This window comes from Melopsittacus undulatus, chromosome 3, assembly GCF_012275295.1.
Source record: "Melopsittacus undulatus isolate bMelUnd1 chromosome 3, bMelUnd1.mat.Z, whole genome shotgun sequence".
NCBI classification, from domain to species: domain Eukaryota; kingdom Metazoa; phylum Chordata; class Aves; order Psittaciformes; family Psittaculidae; genus Melopsittacus; species Melopsittacus undulatus.
Window position 1 is genome coordinate 71,570,047 of NC_047529.1, and position 20,208 is coordinate 71,590,254.

Below are 20,208 nucleotides of genomic sequence, written 5' to 3' on the forward strand. Positions count from 1 at the left end.
AGGAGTATATGTCTGAGAGCCCAAGCATGCTTACTATACAAAATACAAGACAATGAGTGCTTTAGCTTATGTAAGTTAAACCTGGACAAGCTAATGGCAGTTACAACACTGCCACCAGCAGGAAATTTGTATGATTACTTTCATTTTATAAATGGGTGAAATTAAAAACACAGATCCAGCTCAGTCAAAATAACACATAGCATTATGCAGGCTGGCATTTCAGGGGTCCTATCCCTTTGTTTCTCAATCCAGAGACTTTTCTCTGAAGGGAATGTAGACCTTACAGACAGGGAATTCTGTAAAACAAACAGAACAACAACCACCCCCAAACAGCTGACTGCCATAGATCCCTCCCTTCTAGCATGACTGTAGTGCATCAAATTCAGGGAGATGAAAAACATGGTAATATTTTTCACCTTTTCTACACTTAAAACACAATGTGTTGAATATTCATTGCGAGCAGTTGCAGACTTTGGCTCAAAGAAGCAGCCGCATAATGAGACTATGCATGGTAGAACAATTAAAATTACAATGCAACGCTGTTTTTTAAAAGTAACCCATTAAAATAATACCCTACATCTTTGCCAAGACAAAAGGCACCCAAGGTACACCTGAAGTTCCATACTTCATTATTAATGGCTCCAGTGGTTTGGGGTTTTTTTTTTCTTGAAAATTATAGATACTATTTAATGTTTTGCTACCCTAGGGCTGCAGTTCTCTGCTCACATATCTGCACATAGCACCTTGCTAATGCCTGAGAAATGTGAGGCAATGATAGTGCATATCACAAAACTCCGTTGCTTAGCAAGTGCAGTTATATTTTCTATAGAAGCAAATTAGCACTATATTTTAACATCTCTAGCCTTCAAGTCATCAACACAAAAGATGTTTCAGGCACATTACAGCACTTAGAAGACTTTGCAAGGCCTGTCAGTACACTATTCAAAGAGTTATTGAAGACATGGATTTGGGATTGTTAGAGTTGCAGAGGGAGGTGGCTGTATCTCTTTCGTATACTAACATCCGAAAGGAAAGAGATTTCTTGGCTGCTATAAATCAGCATTTTCAGCTCTGAGTGTGGTCTCCCAGGCAGTTTATAGCTGAAGCTGTACAGGTTTTTTTGTTCCTACATCCAACAGATGACAAAAAATGGAAAATTACTGCATGCTTTTATCTTGGAAATATAATGAACAGAAATATTATCCCATGAGAGCTTTACTTACACTGCTGTTATCACAGTGGCCCAGCCAACAGTTGACTCTGTCCAGGTTTTTCTCAGCAACTGTTCATTTTGATTCTCTGAATTGCTAAGACCACCAACTGCAGTAACTAGTGGATAATGGGAGCTGTAAATAAGGTACAGATGCCTGGTCCCTCATAGAAGGAAGCCATCCATCACCATGAAGAAATTGAATTGGATCACCCCAGAAGTGGTTATCTTAATTCTTGGCTGAAAGGCCCTCTTGCATGCCACCCAGTAGTCCTCAGCAATAAGTACCTGTATTTAGCAGCTGAGTTTTAGATTAATAGTCAGTTTTATCCCATCCAGGCAAGCATAGGATCAATTGGTGAAATGTATGACCCCAGTACAGATTTTGGCACACTGCTAAACTCAGGCGGATGACACTGCCCCACATCATAGCAGTAATGTTCAACAGTCCAGGCTGGACTTTTCATCAACCTTACAACCTTATCTAAGCCTATGCCTGCAGCAGTGCTGGAACAGCTAAAGTTTTTGTAATACAAATGACCTCAGGACTTAACTTTTCAAGTGCAGTTATGCTTTGTCCACAGAGAGCAGTGCCTTCACTTTGCTAGAGAAACTAATTTTGAAAAAGCATGAACGTTTATAACATGTAAGAGCACCCACATTGGTACACACCCACTTTAACACCCACAGTTGGAAGACCCAAATATTTTGCTAAGGCGTATCCATGGTAAGACATGGGTGCAGTTTGATAGAATAACCATCACACACCTTAGCAAAATCACACATGTATCATAGCTGATGAGCAGCTCAGATTTGTTCATTTTCTTTAAAAGCTGGACAAAATATTTCACAGAGAAAGCCTTTGTATGAAAATAAAAGACAGTTAATGCAAGTATTTTTCAAGATTTTACTGCAAACCAATGGGTTTGGTCACAAAAAATATGATACATATAACCATGTTAATTACATTACATTACAATGATGGTATACATTACAAGTAAGTCTGTAAGTTTAAATATACATCTAGAGTTACAACTGAATGTACAGATCTTTTTTACAATACATACAATCAGGAATGAAAAAACCCCAAAACCATAAATAATGCCCATTTTACAGATGACATCTTTTAAACTAAAAAGGAAAAAAAAAAAAAAACCAACAGCTTTGACTGACTGCAGCTGGGGCATTTTGGTCCATAAAAACCCTTTCTAAAAATATAAATCTTTTTTATAGCAGCAATGCTTTCTTCAAGCATTCAGATACAAGTAATTGTGAGCCCATTTCAATAATTTTAGTTGACTGTATAGATTTACAAAAGAAATTTCAAAATTACACTTAATTTATCTTCCAAATATGGAAGAAACAAACAATGCCCCACATTGTGGTATCCTGCAAGTGTCACACTGATGCTTTAGACTAAGTCCATCTGTAGTACGCAGACCACACGCATACCATTTGTTCACATAGTAAACCCACATAAAGGAACTGTGAAACACACTCTGCAACAGGGAAAGCTTTGGAGCTCACAAGATCTCATCAGAAAAAGGCACATTTCACAAAATCCTTATCACGTTCAGATAGATCTTCAGGCAAGGCTTTTCGGAGCACGATTTCAAAACAGCTTGTTCTTACTCCTACGATCTGCCATAGCAGTCTATGGCAGCAGTCACTCTTGTTTTTCTTTCCCAAGGAGACAGCACCACTTTGGGGGAAGAACGAATGGTAATGAAAAGCCTGTAAAGCTCATTTAGAGAGTGATGTGCTCTTCAAAAAAGCTTCCAGCAAACAGTGTAGTTGAAATTAAGGCTGCAAAGCTGCCATGGTGGAAATGTGCAAATTCTCTTTCGAGATGACTGGTCAACTGGCAGTTCCACCAGAAGGCCAAACAAAAATAAAGATAATAGTTATTATTATTAAAAACGAAAGAAAAATGTTCACAAGAAAGAGTCCACTGGTGGGGCATATGAGAAGCCCAAAAAAGCCTCAGCGGCTTCTTTGACGCTGGCGGTGATGAGGATGCTGTCTGGAGACTGGCCGATGGAGTTGGGGACTGGCTCATCTGTAAACTCTGGATCAAAGTGTCGCAGGTCACTCGGGCCACTCTGCGTAAAGGGCAGAAAAGGAAAGATGCATCATTTAGACCTGAATGTTTTGTGAGTGCACATTTCAATTCAAAAGGGGGACAAGCACCCTTGTGCAGAGACTCAGTGTTGCCACCTCGGGCCCACTGTTGCCTTCGCCAGTTCTAATTTGGTTTGCTTTTTTTTTGTATTCTGTTGCATACTGTCTCACTAAAAACAAGATGTTTCAATTTAATATGCTGCCCTCCAACTACGCTCATGCAACAGAGGCCAGATACAAACATGCCACTCTGCCATGCAGCATCTTGCAGAGGACTTTGATCTCTGGGCTAGTTATTAAATTTACTTTATAAAAAGCTCAAAGTGAAAGAGAACGCAACCTCCTCCACAACCAGATCCCTCTCTTTAGATGTTAGTATGTGACAAGCCAAGTGTTTGCCCCTGGGAAACCACTTGCTTTCTATACCTTACCTTCCCCTTAGGTAAAATGGGGATGCCAGGGATTATTTTAAAATAGCCATGCAAATTAAGCATGTGAGAGGCCAAAAAAAAATCCACCCAGCTAAATTTAGATTGTCCATCAGCAAGAAGTCAGCTACCACTTATTTTTAACCTTGCCTGGACAGCCACACGGGAAGGAAAAGCTGTGCTCCCCAAACATAGCCACCTGGCCGATTCCCCCTGGCTCCTGGGCATCCCACAAAGGTGAGAGGGGAAAAAAGACACTCTCCATACATTCTATAATTAGAAGTGATACGTACCACATTTGGGTTGAAAGGGGGTGTAATCTTCTTATTAATGAGATCATCCCAGTTAATTGGGGAGAAGAAGATGTGACTCTTAATCTCCATCTGTTACAGAAAGGAAAATAGATTAATTAAGACACAAGCTAATGTAAACAGTATGGCTTAGTCATACTCGTGTGCTGCCTTGCCTACAGGCACTCCTGGTTTGCACTTACGAAGTCCTCCTTGGCGCCCAGCCTCTTTGTCCTATCCTTCTGCAAGAGGCCTTCCAGGAGATGCCTAGCTGAGTTGGTAATATTTGGCTTCAGCTGCAAGGGTTTGTTCAAGATGTTGTCATACATTTCTGCTGTGTTCCTGCTGTAGAAGGGTGGCTGTGGGAATAGGAGAGTCCTAGGTGAATGAGACTGACAGGCAAGCATGGGGTCTTTTGTGGGAAAAGGACAAGTATGCTTGTTTGATCTCTCACAAAGGATTTGTTGCTTACCAGGCCATAAAGCATCTCATACAGGACTGCTCCAAGGCACCACCAGTCCACAGTCCGGTCATAGGGCTGCTTATGAAGAACCTCAGGAGCAAGATACTGTGAAAGAGAAGGAAAAGAGCCACATTAGCCACGGGGATCTTTATAATTAGGAAAGCCTCCCCATTCTTGCGTGAAAACAGCTTACTGAATCCCACCAATATCTAAACCACCAGAAAGCTACAAGCTCTTTATAAACAAGGAGCTGGGTCAAGAGCTATTTTCTCCTGTTCAACAAGCTCTGCATGTCCTACATGCCCTCACTAGCAGCCTGGTATCACAAGGCCTGTAACAGTCCCTGCTTATCTAAACAGCTGTAAATACACATGGGAGATGTCAGTTTTTACTGACAAGGACTCCACTCACTGCTGCTCTGAAAGTGGCAGGCTGAGGACTAGACATACCTCTGGTGTGCCACAGAAGGTAGAGGTCGTGCCATTGTGCTCTATGTTTTCTTTGCAGAGTCCAAAGTCAGTCAACACAATGTGCCCCTGTGAATCGAGCAGGATATTCTCTGGCTTCAAGTCACTGTAGAAGACATGAAAGATGACAAGTGTTCATTAGAGGAGATACATTTTAGAACAATTTAGAACATTTGAGGTTTACAGAACTTAATGAACTCATTAAAAAAAACATTAAAAGCAATGATGAGCTCATGTTGAGATCAACTTTTCAATGCTTATTTAACAACGCATGTGTTTTTTTCAGTCTGACAAACAGAACAAGGTCGCTTACCGATAAACAATGTTCAGGGAGTGCAGGTAGCCCAGTGCACTGGCAATTTCAGCAGCATAAAATCGGGCTCTGGGCTCCAGGAAGCAACGCTCCCTCTGGAGATGGTAAAACAACTACAGGAGACAGAAAGAACAAAGTTGTGTGAGTGGCGCCAAAGCCTGTTAACAATGCATTTAATTAGACTCAACATATATAGCGAGGGAGAACAATAGCAGGAAGTGGCCTAACAACCCTTTGGTAGTTCAAAATTTGGCAGGCTGGAAATATCCAATCTAGTAACTTTTCCCCCATGACTTTTCCCTTGCAATTCCTTTTAAATTTAAAAGGAAGGGTGAAAAAGTCTACCCTACCACCACGCACATGATATGAAATACTGTTTCATGTTATTACTGCTTACCTCTCCACCATTAATGTAGTCTAGGACAAAATACAATTTGTCTGCAGTTTGGAAGGAAAAATGAAGCCCAACCAGGAAGGGGTGTTTCACATTTTTCAGCAGGACATTGCGCTCTGACATAATGTGCTTCTCCTACAAGTGTAAAAAATCATCAATGTTTAGTATACTTGCTTAATAATAGCATAATAAATATATTTGATGGACATTGCAATGGCAACATGAGGAAGCAGCTTACCTCCTTCTTCTTCAGGATTGCTTTTTTCTGCAGAACTTTAACAGCATAGAACTGCTCTTCTGCCTTATGCCGTGCAAGGAGAACCTGAAAGAGGATAAAATCCCAAAACTGAGCAATACTGAAATAGAGAACAACCTGTAAACACAGCTGGAAACAAGCCTTAGCTGTTGAGAATTGTTACATCCCTCTGGTTCAAAGAGCAAGCCCCTTTGTTGGAAATGTCTAACATTATTAGCGCTCTGGCAGATTATCCTAGCCCAAAGCTTTTACATCTAGCTTCTTTCTCTTCCAAGAGCAAAGTGTAATATTCTTCCCAGCACCAGTGTACCACACTCCTTGGCTCTTTTATGACTCTTTCAAAGGTAGAACCCTGCTCCCCCTCCCCACAACTCCACAGGGAGCCAGGCACTTGGCAGCAGGATGTGCTCAGGACTGGTTTAACTGACCACCATTTACTGCAGCCAATACAAACCCAACCCTCAGGCATTACATATAAGAACTGAGGAGTTAAATCACAACAAAATTAAGTTTACCTTCCCAAAACTGCCTTTTCCAATCACTTTTAAGAAATGAAAGTCTGATGGTTTGGCATGTGGGTTGGATGATGGACCAAGATTTATCTGCTGTGAAGGACTGGGCTAGAAAAATAAACAGACAGAAATCACATTTATTAAGAGTTTGATAGTGAGAGTTCTCGACAATGTCTCTTATTTAAAAAAAAAATAAAGGGACCTTGAAAATTGGGATTAGCACTCTTCTTCCTACCAAAAACTTCCTAAATACTGTAACAGACATAGCTTACTTAGTTCTTGTTCCAGTCTTGGCCACATTCCATAATGAAGAAATAACTAATAAAGTTCTTTTTATTTATTATCGTTTCTTCTCCATGTTGAGAAAAGAGTTTCAGGTCAACTCGATTACTCTAGTTCCCAGTTATATCGTGTACTATGAGCTTAACTAAAGCAACAACTCATGATGCTAATTTTGCTACACTTCTATTACCAGCTGATTTGAAGTTCTATAAATGCTTCTCTGAGTAAAATCTGCTTACCGGAGGAGAAGGATTAGCATTCATAAGTTCAGGCTCTTGAGGCTGGGAGATTTTCAAGATAGACTGAACTTCAGGGCTGCAAAGGCAAGAGCATGCACAGTCAGAAGAGTTACCACAAGCACCACGCCGATCTTGACGCAAGAGGGCACGCACGTATCACGGAAGAGGGTTATTTGCTCAGGCTAGTACAGAAGGCAACTGAAACAATCTCTTCGATTTAAGGAGTAGCATTAATCTCAAGAAAGTAAAGTCTGTTATACAAGGGCATGTATTTATACTGGAAGCATAGTTCAAAATAAGGACGGGTCACTAGAAATCCCATCCAATTTATTTTTCCCAAACCTACGTAGCAAAGATTGTTTCCAAGTGAGTAATACCTCAAGAAGATCAATTAACTCTTTTGTAACAGTCATGCCAGAGGCATTACAGTAAACATTGTTTTTTAACTAGAGCTCGCAATACGGAGTGATGTTTGTGACCGAAATCCGGCCAAATTTCTGATACTTACTGCTTGCATGCATAGGAGGAGTTGGTGGCTATCTTCTGGATGAAGTCGTTTAGTCCCATTCTTCTCTGCTTCATGAAAGCTATAAAGTAAAAAGAGGAAAAGGAAAATCAAAATCGTTAAGCCGTACTGCCAGAAAAATCACAGTCTCCCGCATAGCATCCTCGAAGAAACAAGCCCCCCGCCGCTCACCGATGAGGATGGCCACCATCCCCCTCATCTTCGAGTAAGTCAATGTAGGACCAGACGCCTCGGCTGCTTTCACAGTCATTTTCGAGCGAAGCGGGGTAGAAATAAATAACGAACGCTCGATATGATATCACCGACTCACAGCACCGCACTGCCTTGCCGAGGCACCCGGAGGTGCTTAAGTGGCGACGGTGATGGGCGGGACTGCGGCGGGGCGGCGACAATCGTCGTCGTTCTTCCCCCTCCCCCCTCCCCCCCTGAAGTCCTTGGAGGCGGGCGCTGACTTCGGAGAGGACGACGACGGCTGTCGCCACTTTTGCCATGGCTCTACCTTGAGCGAAAACCCCGGGAGACCCCCACAGCATCCCCACCGTGCAGAGCATCCACGGACAAACGCATCACCCGCAGTCCCCTCTTTCTCTCCACCCTCCCTTTTTTTCCCTACCTTTTTCTCTCTTTGCCGTTATAGAAGTTAAAAACCTGGCTCTATCCTGGCGCACCTCTTCCTAAAAGTGTGTGGCTCCCCCACCCCACGTCCGCTCCCGGGCCCCGCCGCCCCGGGTGAGCGGCGATAAGGGACGCTGACGTTTCCTTGAAGGAGCCACAGTGACTCAGGAGAACAAGATTTCCTGCCTGGTTTTCAATAAAACAAACAAATGTCCCTTCTGTGCACTGCCCTGATCCCGGCTGGGACATTACTGAAAGGGAAAAGGAAAGGGGAAAAAAAAGCCAAATACCAAATTCTTTTCTTAATGCCAAAAAGGGAAACAAGGTGAGGGGGTGGGGAAAAAAAGCCAGTTCTCTGAATTTGGAGGCGAGCGCAGAGATCTGTTTCTAGAAAAAGCGGGGAGCTGACCGAAGACTGGGACAAGTGCAAGAAAGTAAAAGATTTTAAAAGTTAAGAAAGGAGAGAATAACCCCACTCCGCAGTTCTTTTCCACTGCACCCAGCCACTTGGGAACACCATGACTTAATTGCTCACACTCTTCCTTGAGGTTGCATCGGGGGGCACGAAGCACAACGTGAAAAGATGCCGCTGGAGACCACCGCCCAGAGAGTATCACGGCCTCCCCGCCCCCCCCCCCCCCCCCCCCCATCCCACCGGGGTTCACCCCCGATGCCGGCGCTGGCCCCTTGCGGGAAGCAGCCGCAGCAGGCGGGTGGAACTTTCCACACGACGGGGCGTTATTCAGGCGCCTGTTCCACCTTGTCGCCTGAGCGAAGGGCGCTGGGCTGCAAGCCAGCGGCTCCAGCTGCAACGTGCCCCGTTCTCCCCCCGCCAGGACCCCTTTTCTTTCTTTTTTTCTATTTTGCCCTTTTTCGTCCTCTGCACTCACTGTTGTTGCCTCCCCACTTAACCACAGCCGGCCGCTGGGTGGCACCGCTTGGCAGCTGCCTGCGTACTCTATCGGGAAGGTGACAAGCATCGCAGGGCAGGAGCCCTCAAAGGCTGCAGCTGCTCACCCTGAGCAGCAAGACGAGTGACCTGGAGTGAAGAGATAACCCACCGCGAGGTGGGCACTGCGCTTAAAACGCACTGCAAGAGCTTTACAGAGAAGAAGCGAAGACGGATGCTTGCCAGCTTCCCTCCTCTCTGCACAGAGCCGCCGATATCCCTCCTGCAGCGGGGGGGGACCTTCGCAGCCCCTCCACACGACTCAGGGAGTGCAAGGGAGCCGGGGCAAGTGAGCCGCAAGGAAAAGCTGGCGGGATTTTAACTTCTTCCACTTGCTGATTTCCTTGCTCTGTTTCAGGAGCTGCCATTCTCATCAATGGCAAGCGGAGACAAAAAAAAAAACAAACCCAAAAAAAACCCCCCACTAAAAAAGTCCCACGAAAAATCACCTAAAAACTTGATAGATTGGTAAAGGAGTAGCCAGTTTCCTCTGCCCCTTCTGGAATGCTTTCAGGGTGCTGCTGTTAAAAACTACTTGAGACCCGACAGTTTTCAGGGTAACCGGAGTTCCCATCCCCCACCAGCTGCCCCCTGGCATCTTCCTCTCTACCTCCGGGAGCAAGGATGTGGCGCCCGGCTGCCCCCGGCGCTTCAGGCCAGCTGTGCCAGGCAGCAGTGCAGCCTCCTTGGCTCCTATACACAACCTGACATGGGCTGCAACCCACTTCTCCCTACCCCACTCCGCCGCGGACCTCACGCTGCCCTCAAGCGCCCACGGTGCGGCCCCGCTCCAGCCGGCGGCAGCGCCGGCCTCGTCCCGCTCTGCACCGGCCCTTTTGCAAGGGCTCTGCTGTGCTTACCAAGTCACCTTTCCCCGCCAAGCACTGTCCCGGCTGTACCCTGCACGCACCCCCTGTACCCTCCGGTGCCCCGCTGCGCGGTGGCCCAGATGCCCAAGGGCTCATTTCTCCCACGGGGAGCAGTATTCCCAGTACAGAGCAGGGTGTTGCTCTGGCAGAGCGTAAGCCCACCTTTCAGCGATGACTTTTCTTCTTTGCCCCTCATCTTGCTCCCCTCCGGTAGCCCGGGCGCGGCGCGGCAGCGCTGAGGTTGCGACTGTGCTCCCGGCCGCCGCGGCAATCCCGAATAACTCCCCTTCCTGGCCGAGCGTCCCGGAGGCAGGAGGGAGGCGGCGAGGGCGGCGAGGCCGGCCGCCGGTCCCGCAGACCCGTTTATGGACGCGAGGTCGAGGGCGGCTGACATGCAGGAGCGTTATAAAGTTCAGCACGGGCCGCCCCGCACACTCTGCCCCGTTGCAACATCGCCCTCAAAATTACTGTAATCAGCGAGCACACACACACACACGGGCAGCGGCGGGGGAAGGACGGGGGGGGCCGCTCCAGCCCCAGTTGACCTGCCGGCAGCGGCCAGCCCTGCCCCGAGGAGGCAGGCGCTACACACGCTCCCCCGGATGCACACCCACAGCGCGGATACCGCGCTTCCCCCACCCCAAAGAAAAGGCTCCCCGCCAGGACGGGCAACGACGGGACGGGGGGTGCCGGTGCCCGCGGGGGGCGAAGGGCTGCGGCTGCCGGCCGGGCTTCCCCACCGGCCGGATAGCGCCGGGGCGGGACCGGCGTCCCGCTCCGACCTGGCACCCAGAGCCTTCCGCCGGCAGCGCCCCGGCGGCGGCCCCCACGCCCGCCTGCCCGCGCGGCTCAGCTCCCCGCCGCCCGCCACGGCCCGGCCCGGCGCCAAGGACCCCCGCCACGGAAAGCCGGTGTGCATCCGTCCGTCCCTACGTCCGTCCGGTACCCACCTGCCAGCTCATGCAGCCGGCGGGGCCATCGGCCCTGCCCCGCGCTGGAGGTGCCGCTTCGCCGCACGGGCGGTTTTAATGTGGAAAGAAGGACGAATTATTATTATCTGTAATTCGCGCGGCGTTTTGCACTATGGACTGGGTTCTCAGAAGCTCGGGGTTTTGCTTTAAAAAGCCTGAATGCCCTAGGTTTGCCTTTTAAAACTTCTCCCTTTTTGAAACGGTAGCAACAACAGTGGAGAGCACAAGCAAGGAAAAGGTACCCAAAGACCCCCTTATTCAAAATCCATGTCTTACAGAAAAGCATCAGACTTCGTGAAAATTTCATTAAATTGCAAGGGTTTGCATCAAAGATTTGTACAGTCAGTGGGTTAGGAGTGCACAGCTGAAAAGTAAATACAGGAGAAAAATCAAGTATAGTGATGCTTCACACTCATGTTACTTTTCTCCCTCAGGCTAAAATGTTGACAAATGGTCCTTGACTTATAAATGACTGATTTTTTAAAGCAAAATGAATATAAACAGAGTAAAAGGTAGGCACTGGAAATAGAAAGGGAGACTCAACACAAGGAATATCAAAAGTTACAGAACTCCTTGTCCCAGGACATGTGCACACCAGAAGTGTGGATGCATTCAAGAATGGCTGGAGAAATCAAGAGGAGGGAGAAAGAAAAAAGATTTGACTACGAAGGTGATGTTTTTTTGCCCAGAATATTCCTGGACCACAAATTCTTGGGACACAGAACTGTTTTGGGGAAAATCACTGAACAGTTTCCTGCACTTGTCTCTTCCTTACCAGTGCACTGCTAGCTGGTGCTGGTAACTGAGACTAACCTACATGGGGTTGGGCCCATACCTTATTGTGATAGTCTTATATTGCGCTTCTGAGTGGCATGATACTGGTTTTCAGTCACAGAGTTTAACCAACTCACAAAATCCCAAGATCTGCTGCTTACTGGCGACAAGAAGGATAACCTAATGTAAAGCATTTCAGTCTGCAAATACATTCCATTTGAAAGTAGCACTAACTAAACATGCTCATCAAGCTCTTCACCATGCCAGCATCCAAAAAAAAAAAGCCCTGCAACTGGGCTGTAAGAGATGTAGGAAGACACATTCTGAGGGAACCATGGGTGACCTGGGCATAAGGGTAGAGCATGCATGACATGCTGACTTACCGGTACAGGTAACCCCAGATCCCACTGACACAGAGACTGGGACATGCCCAGCATAAGCCAGGAGGGATGTTCATCTTAAAGAGCACACACAAGCACATCGCTAGTATGGGCCTGGGCAGTTCAAAGCACCTTCAGCAGTAGCTGGACTGTGGAAATTTGTGTTCCTAAAGAAGTCTCACTTCTTTAGGCTTTTTCATCTGTGGTAGACAGACTGTCATTAGTCCTGCCTGACAGTGTTTAAGAGGCACACGGGAACTTTTCCCTCTTGCCCTTTAGGAAGGTCAGAGGCTTCAGCAACCCACATGGCAACTGGAATTTGTGAGCTCTCTTCCTCTGATTCTGTCCTGGTCCTCATTGTCTGCTGCAGAGGAAGATTTATGAATGCAATTCAGTGCCTCCATCCTTCTGAAATTAGATTCACTGATAGCTTCTGAACTTGAGTTTGGCAATGAATTCAATACCGAATGAAATCCTGCTTACTGAATCAAGACCTTAGGATGCAGCAGGTTAAACTGTTCCTAGAATTACTTGGCTGACTCTGTAAGGAAGCTTCCCCAAATTCTGCAAATATTTTCGGCTTTTGGGTTAATTAAACATAGATGGAATTCAAGCCTTTGACTGCAGGAATGACATAGCCCCCAATACAGAAAGCAACAGCACTCCTAACAGTATCTGTTTTCTGAAGCAAAATCTCAAAAGCTTTTATGTGCCTCCTGTAAATCCCCAACAAACAAGTTCTTGTCTCTGACCTTGTAATTAAGTTTCATGTGCAACAGCCAAAACTTTCAGTCAAGACCTTCAGTCTGCCCCCACAAATGATGACCACAAGTTGCAGCAAATAGATGCAGAACTGAGTAACAGCTTTAATAACAACTCCAACAGAGAAATTCCTATTGATCTGAAAACATCGACTTGATTTCAGTGTCATATTTTGCCAAACAGAAATTTGGAACATCTTTTATTTCCTGTTTCTGATGCTTGTGGAGCAGGTTTACTGCATTGTCAATAAGAGGCTTTAGTGCCAAGGGATTATGCTCACAGGATCAGAGTGATGCAGAGCTGTGCTGAGGAAAAAAGTAATTCCCATCCTTGTAGAAAGCAGTGGAAAATTACAGCATCCTTTAGATGCGTTGACCTCTAATTGAAATAGTTGATAAACGATGCTCTAACTTCCATTTTAATTCCAGCACACCGATTTGGGTCTAACAGAGTTGTTGTTACTGTGACTTTATGATCAAATGTTGCACATATTTCAGCCTGTAGCAGTCACAGAGGGGTGGCTGCAAAAGGAGCACATTTGTATGTATGCCTTTCTGTGAGTATGCCCCCCTGCCCGATTAGTATAAATCCTTGCAATATTCTGTAGCCTCTCTGGTTTACAGTGGTCATAAAACTAGGATGGATGTCAGATACTTGAACACATTATTGTTGTTATGAACTCAATATGCTGTGACTGCACAGTTTGGTCTATCAGAATTGAATAGTCCTAGTATGGTAAAGGAGGTGAAAACATAGGATAGAAAAGTGATAAACAAAGGCTTTTGAGAAAAAAATTAAGATCCTTGGCAGTGCTATGAATTTGATCCACTGGTCTTTAGTCACAAGGCAGCCTAATGTGAGGAGCTGATAAGTGCTGCAGAATGAATAGTATAAGCATGCACTGCCTGCTGACTCTGGCACTCAGATTTTCTTTCCAAAACTTTACCTTTTGAAGGAGAATAGCAAAGATTTAGGCATTTTCTATCACAAGGACACAATCTGAACAAGTTTCCCTGTACTTCTTGCTTGAATATGTGCTCAAATATAAATGGTAGCTTATCTAATCTAGCTATCAGGTCACCTCTCACTTCCTTATGTCTTCATCTAGTATTCCAGGAGGCCTTTGTTTGTTACTGTGATATCTCAAAGCCTTTTATGTGTATACAAAATCTCCATCATCACCATTGTAGTTCTTTTATCTTAAAAGAAAGATCTCTTTAAGCCTGTAAGACCCCCAGAAACCTTGGAGTCAAGGCACTAAATGCTGTAAATAGTGATCAAATTAGTCAAAGAGAGGATTTTTTTTGCTAAAGAAAGAAAGTTTCAGCTGGCTGCTAACTCAAACCAGCAACTTGGATTCTCAGAGATGAATTGAATATGAAAACAGAGGCCTGCTAAAGGGAGGCTTACACTGTCAGGTCTTAATGCTTTTCCTCTTGATAATACCACCATGACTTTTGCCGTTATGTCGACTGCTTTAATATTCATTATTATGTCTAGGAGATTTTCCTTCAGGAAGTATAAGAGGCTTCCTGGGCAGGAGGATGCGAAACAGGAATGCTTAGCAGAGCTTTATCTATAGGGATTTCTCCATAGTAATCTATAATTTTAGGACATATTTGCCACCGTTATCTGGGTCCATTGCTTTCACAGAGGGAATTATTTCAAAAGGTAGATTAGTTTAAACCAAGAAGTGAGAGAAAAAGTGTTATTTTTTTTTTCCCTGGGTAAGTGGTCCAAAATCGAGTAAAAATACTCGTCCATTCATAATAAGTTTACCCCTGTGTTTTGGTGTTTGAGTTAGGCATACAGTCACCAAAGGCACCCTGCAGGCAACTCAGTGTGTCTGATTTAAGCAGAGTCTAATACTTGGTTGAAGGGATCTGGGCCTGAAACCCACAGACAGGTAGAGGCTTTTTGAATTTCAGGTGATTGTTTTGTTTCTTTTTCCTCTGATTTCTGATGCTTTACATGTAAAAGATGTGGAATTACTTTAGAGGATCGTATTGTCAAAATACCCTCAGAGAGCTGATTTTTTTTAGATATATTTTTCCTGATATATGAAAAGGTAAAATCTTAGGGAAAGTTTAAATACCACACAAGCAATGCAGAGATCCCTGACCTGCCTCAGTCCAATCTAGCTATGGACCTGAAAGAATACTTGCAATATTGGTATAATGCTCCATACTGCTCCTCAAGGATGAATTACACATCTTGGCTTCTAGCTAGTAGCACTGTGTGGTTCTGCACTGCGCTGGATATACAAGATATTCTGGCTCTCTTGAAGTTAGTTGACATTATCTTGCCTTGCATGGAGCCTGATATCATCTCAGAGAGATGTGAAAGTATTAGTTCTATTTTATAAAAGTGGGGGTTAAACCACACGGTAGACAATGTGTCTCATCTGGGGTAAGTCTGTGGCAGAACCAAAAATTAAATGCAAACTTAACTTTCTCCCATTCTAATAACTGGACTAAGATTGCTGTGAAATAATAAATGTCCCGTGTCTGCCAACCTCATTTGTGTAATTACATGCATTGTCAACAGACAACTTGTAATGGCAACAGCAGGCACTGCAGGCATCTGCTATAACTTGGTGGAATCCTACCTATATGTCTGATATTACTATAGCCCTGGTTTCTTTCCTAGCAGGAGCTACCAATCACGTGAAAAATGTGGGACTTGGAAACACTGACATCTAAAAGTTTCTAATTTGAGAAAGGACCTGAATCCAGATTTGTGTGGAAGGGAAGGAAGTATAACTGTATCCATATTGAGCTGGCAACTGGTAGCATCACCTGCCACTGTCCAACATGTTGGAAATGCTAGGAAAGTGCTTTTCCCACAGCACATGACCACCTAAAGAATATTACTGTAAGACAAGTCCCACAGCTGTTTCACAGGCAGACACAGAAAGGAAAAAGCCACAAACATCTGCAGCATTTTTTCTTCACTTCCAGATGCTATTTTCAGTCATTCACTGCAGCTTGAATCTCTTTGCAGTATTCCACTTCATCCAAATTTTTTTAACACCTTAACAGGTAAAGTGTATTTGCAACCTTTGATATGGGTTTCATCTACTTTGATAGAAGCTGCCTTTACTTTTTTTTTTTGTAAATGCTTTATTTCGTAAATGTTGTTTTCTCTCACAAAGAAGAGCTTAAGTTCAACCAGCCAAACTCAAACGTTTTGGCCACAGGTTTAATAGACTTCAGGACCAAAAGGGGCTGCTAGAACAGCTACCCTGGCTGTCTGTGTAACACAGAGTTGCATTTGCTGCTACTTTTATCAGGTCCAACAACTTTACCTCTGAGGTTTCTTGTCTCTTCCTCTTAACTCAAGTTTGGCTATCTTAAATTTTCCATCCAATTCAAAGATAAGAATCAGGAGGTCTTGGCAAGCATAGGCACCCACCCATGTAAAACCATGCAATAGGCCACAGGCTGTTGCCTATACAACCTTTCCAGCCTTCAGTGAATGCTTCCTCGTTCCGGTGCATCTGCTCATTGGCACCCACATGGTGGGTGTTACCAACCCTTGAATCATCTGGAAGATCTCCATGTGGGAGCTCCCACTAGCTCGCATTAGTCAGCCAGGTGACGAGCACATGAGCACCGCCTCTTCAGCTGGCAGAGCAGAAGCTGAAGGCAGATGTGTATCCCAGCCTGCCTAGTCAGCATATAATGCAAGCCATAAGAGTAATACCACTGGTCTTACACACATTGGCTACATTGTCATTTTAACCTCATAAATAAAAGGGTACAGATTTGGAAGTGTGGCACACTCCAAGTGGTTGCTGGTACTTCTGTAATGCTCCCCATCGGAACCTTGTAACACTGTTTTTGTCATAAAATAGTCGCATACAGGAATGGGGAAAAGCAGGTCTATCATATTGGATTACTAGTGAATGCAGTGTGACTTGTACATGACTCTCAATGTGACACTAATCTCTACACCCACAGTGAGATGAATGCAGCACTTCTCTGCCTAGCTGAATATCATACATTGATCTTTCACATGAGACAACCTGAATAATGATTTAGACTCTTTTTCTTTTTTTTTTTTTCCTCCAGAGAGAACAAAACAAAACAAAATAGGAGAAATAGAATCAACCATCTCCATGCATTTTTAATAGGGTATCAGGAAAATGAACTCCTGGAACTCTGCATGTTGCAAACACATCTCAGCCTGCTGCACTATAGGCAACATTGTGTTTTGTTGACAGTGGAGCTCTTGAGCAAGACTATTAAAGTTCCTGATGAAGAGATGAAAGCTTAAGAAAGAGGTACTGTCCAGTGAGATAGAAGATTGAAAAAAAGACCTTTAGCCTTTGGTCTTGGAATTGTGTTACTAGTGCTATTAATCATGGTTTTCACTTAACAGTGATTTTCACTTGTGCATGATTTTATCTTTTAAACCCTCACACAGGCAAGTATTAACAGTAACACTTTCAAGAACAAAGAAATGAGGAAGTTGGGGAAGTTGGATGACTTGGGTCACTGTCTTATGATGAGCCTGAAATAGATTTTGGTAGGGCTTGTGACTTTGAATCCTGTGCTCAACTCTTTGGACATACAGTCCACCTCCTACAAGGCGAAACTTGACAATGGTTTTGCTTATTTAGTGACTGACTCAGACTGACTCAAAATAGTGGTTTAAATCACAGCTATTGAAATAAAATCAAATACTGTCTTCTCCAAATTCCATGAGGATTGCAAATAACTATGCTCTTGTTTTGATCTGCTCCACAATTTTAAGATTCTTAGCAGTTTTACAGAAATGTCACACAGGTAGACAAGGAGCAGAGACAGAAAGGGAATTTCTCAGAAAGAAATTTAAATCTGTGTCAATGTTTGAGATATGAAAGTATAAAATACACAGTGAGTTGCATATGCTGGATTCAGATGAGTAGTAACTGTATCTGCACAATCCTTTTTTTGATTTCACTATACCTGCTTCAAAATAGACAGTACATGGCAGTAAAGTATGCTCAGCTTTGCTGGGAGATAGCACTCTGGAGTATATTTTACCTACCACGTTTTTGTCATATGAAGTATTATGTATCCATATACATTTATTGCTGTGATCATATTTTTAATTGAATATATATTTATTTTATCTTGCTCAACTTTTCTAATTTGAACAGCATACACAGAGCTTAGAACTCTTTCATCTAGTCTAATGTCACACTGATGAAAGATCTGTAATCACTCAAGCTTCTGAGCATTCACCCTGGTTATTTCAAGTATATTTGTCTATAGGTACTGTAACCTCAACTAGTAAACTTCCAAGTCACTTTGGCTGTGTGAGCTGAGTCATAGAATAATATAAAAGGACTTCTATTCATGCATTTGTGCTCACTGGAACACACTTATGTGTACAGTAATCACTAACGAACTAGTGAACACATTTGTTAAGTAGAGCTTAATAGGAAAATGTGTTTTGTTCTTGGGGAGAAGGCTGTTATGATGTTAGAAACGGTGAGAACCAACATTAGTTCATTAATTTAATTAGTATTTTTTTCTTTATACATTTTTTATTCTCAGATGTGGTGTTTTTAAATATTGAAGAATAATATGAGACTGAGACATCAGGTCCCACTTTATTGTACAAGCCTATTTGTGGCTGCCAGGATAGGACATAAATTCTCTGAGTGTGTCTGAGTATCTTGTGCCTTCCCCTTTAACAGTGTTTCTCAATTCCTGTTAATTCAGGGATGACTTGGGCTTTTGGAAAACTGTCTATGGACCACCTTGTACAACACAGTTATAAGGTTTAAACTCACAAACAACTATAACAAAGCTAAACTTTGAGTGTGTTCATTCATTTGCCTTTTCCAAGAGTGTTTAAGAGTATTATTACTATTATTTTTGTGTTTCTTTTGATTGACTGATTACTTAGGGAAAAAAAAGTTACTATTTTTCAGGTCACCATCTGATGTTTAACAGACTACCAGTACTGTCACAGGTTGAGAAACACCTCTGCATGGTATCTGACACTGACCATTACTGGAGATTAGATCCTGGGCCAAGTGGACCTTTAGTTTGACCAAATGGGAAATTCAAATGCTCTTAAAGCAATTTAAGAATGCTAAACAGATTTAAAACTATTTTATCAATATATTATAGCTATTGACTTGTAAAAGGTCTTCTTTCATCACTCACTATCAGTTTCCTGGAAGATCTTTAAATAGATTCCAAAATCACATTTTACTTTGAATTGGCTCCGCAGGAAGAAAAACAGGCTTCCAGGCTGTACGCCATCATTCATGAGCATGGCTCAGTATCCTGACACTTCTGCAAGGCCAGCTTAGAAGAAATGTGGAACTGCTGAGATGCTGAATTCTTTTCACAACACGAAATGTTTAGACTGCTAGGAAAGAAAAAAAAAGGGAACTGGTGTGGGAGTGGGGAACTCCATATAGAAAGAGGAAGTATCGTGTGACTGATCAGGAAATGGGTACAAAGCATCTGTTTTGGTAGTATTTTCACTTGTTTTGGGGGCATTTCCATAGCAAACTGGAATCTGGCCCTGCGCGTAGGTATTACTTCACTCCAGAGCGAAAGGCAGGCACTAACTGGGAGTGAAACACAACAGCTGTCAGCCTGAGCACATAGCAACACGGCACAACAGCGGAAGGCAGGTCATGCACAACACAATGTGACACACATCCCACTGATACAGCAGTGTTTCAGAGCCATTCTGGGCTGCAAGACTCATAAACAATGCTCTGACTTCTATAAAAAGAGAAAGCTATTTTCCAGGCTGTCTTTGCTCATGGAAGTTGGTTCATTTTTTGCCTCCAAAACCTCTGGGATACAGTCCTATCTGTGCTACAAAAACTCCAAGGAAGGATACAAGACAGCAAGGTACAAACACAATGGGAGCCCTTTCTGGTCCTGCCTTGAAAGGCACTTTTTTATCATGCACAGATTTGACAAGAGAGAAGCTTAGCCCTTGACTTTCCATAAACATTTGCGGGTCTGGAGTACACTGCCAACCCGCATGATATCAGGGCTGTTAGCTCCTTTGGTTTTGTCACATGATTTTTTAGAATCATATATTCTTTTCTAAAATCTGAGTCAAAAATTATGTCAGTTTTTATTGTGTAAAGTGAAGTTCTGCTTATGCATTAGCTAGTGAGCAAGTTGTTAGTCAGATCTGTGCAGAGTTGTGGGAAGAGTAGGGTACTGGCCTTAATGCAATGAAATTATTTTTAGAGGAAATCCTTATATGGACAATTTATTCATTGTTGTCAAAGACTTCAAATAGCATTTCCAGAAGGGCCAATTCAAATTCCAGATTTAGTTCTCCTTATTCAGTGATTCCTTAGTCAGCTGAGAGGCAGAGGCATGCTTGGTTATGCTGGTGCAAGTGGGTAGCACAG

At 43.8% G+C, this 20,208-nt stretch overlaps 1 protein-coding gene across 3 annotated transcripts in view; it reads right to left on the reverse strand.

The window, feature by feature from the left end:
* Positions 1 to 2,103: 2,103 nt before the first annotated feature.
* Positions 2,104 to 20,208, reverse strand: part of SGK1 (serum/glucocorticoid regulated kinase 1) — a 74,916-nt gene continuing 56,811 nt past the window's right edge. Inside the window, exons 1-12 of one of the 3 annotated variants that reach the window (XM_013130459.3) lie at positions 10,097 to 10,402; positions 7,484 to 7,562; positions 6,976 to 7,051; positions 6,458 to 6,562; positions 5,925 to 6,008; positions 5,690 to 5,821; positions 5,293 to 5,405; positions 4,962 to 5,085; positions 4,522 to 4,617; positions 4,253 to 4,408; positions 4,053 to 4,142; positions 2,104 to 3,312 (exon numbers count right to left, since the gene is read on the reverse strand). In XM_013130459.3, coding sequence (XP_012985913.1) covers positions 3,145 to 3,312; positions 4,053 to 4,142; positions 4,253 to 4,408; positions 4,522 to 4,617; positions 4,962 to 5,085; positions 5,293 to 5,405; positions 5,690 to 5,821; positions 5,925 to 6,008; positions 6,458 to 6,562; positions 6,976 to 7,051; positions 7,484 to 7,562; positions 10,097 to 10,328 — 1,455 coding nt within the window. In that variant the 5' untranslated portion in view covers positions 10,329 to 10,402 and the 3' untranslated portion in view covers positions 2,104 to 3,144. Of the gene's footprint in view, positions 3,313 to 4,052; positions 4,143 to 4,252; positions 4,409 to 4,521; positions 4,618 to 4,961; positions 5,086 to 5,292; positions 5,406 to 5,689; positions 5,822 to 5,924; positions 6,009 to 6,457; positions 6,563 to 6,975; positions 7,052 to 7,483; positions 7,563 to 7,672; positions 7,853 to 10,096; positions 10,403 to 20,208 lie in introns of those variants that run through there. The other 2 variants (XM_005154751.3, XM_013130458.3) reach the window with 2 other exon arrangements.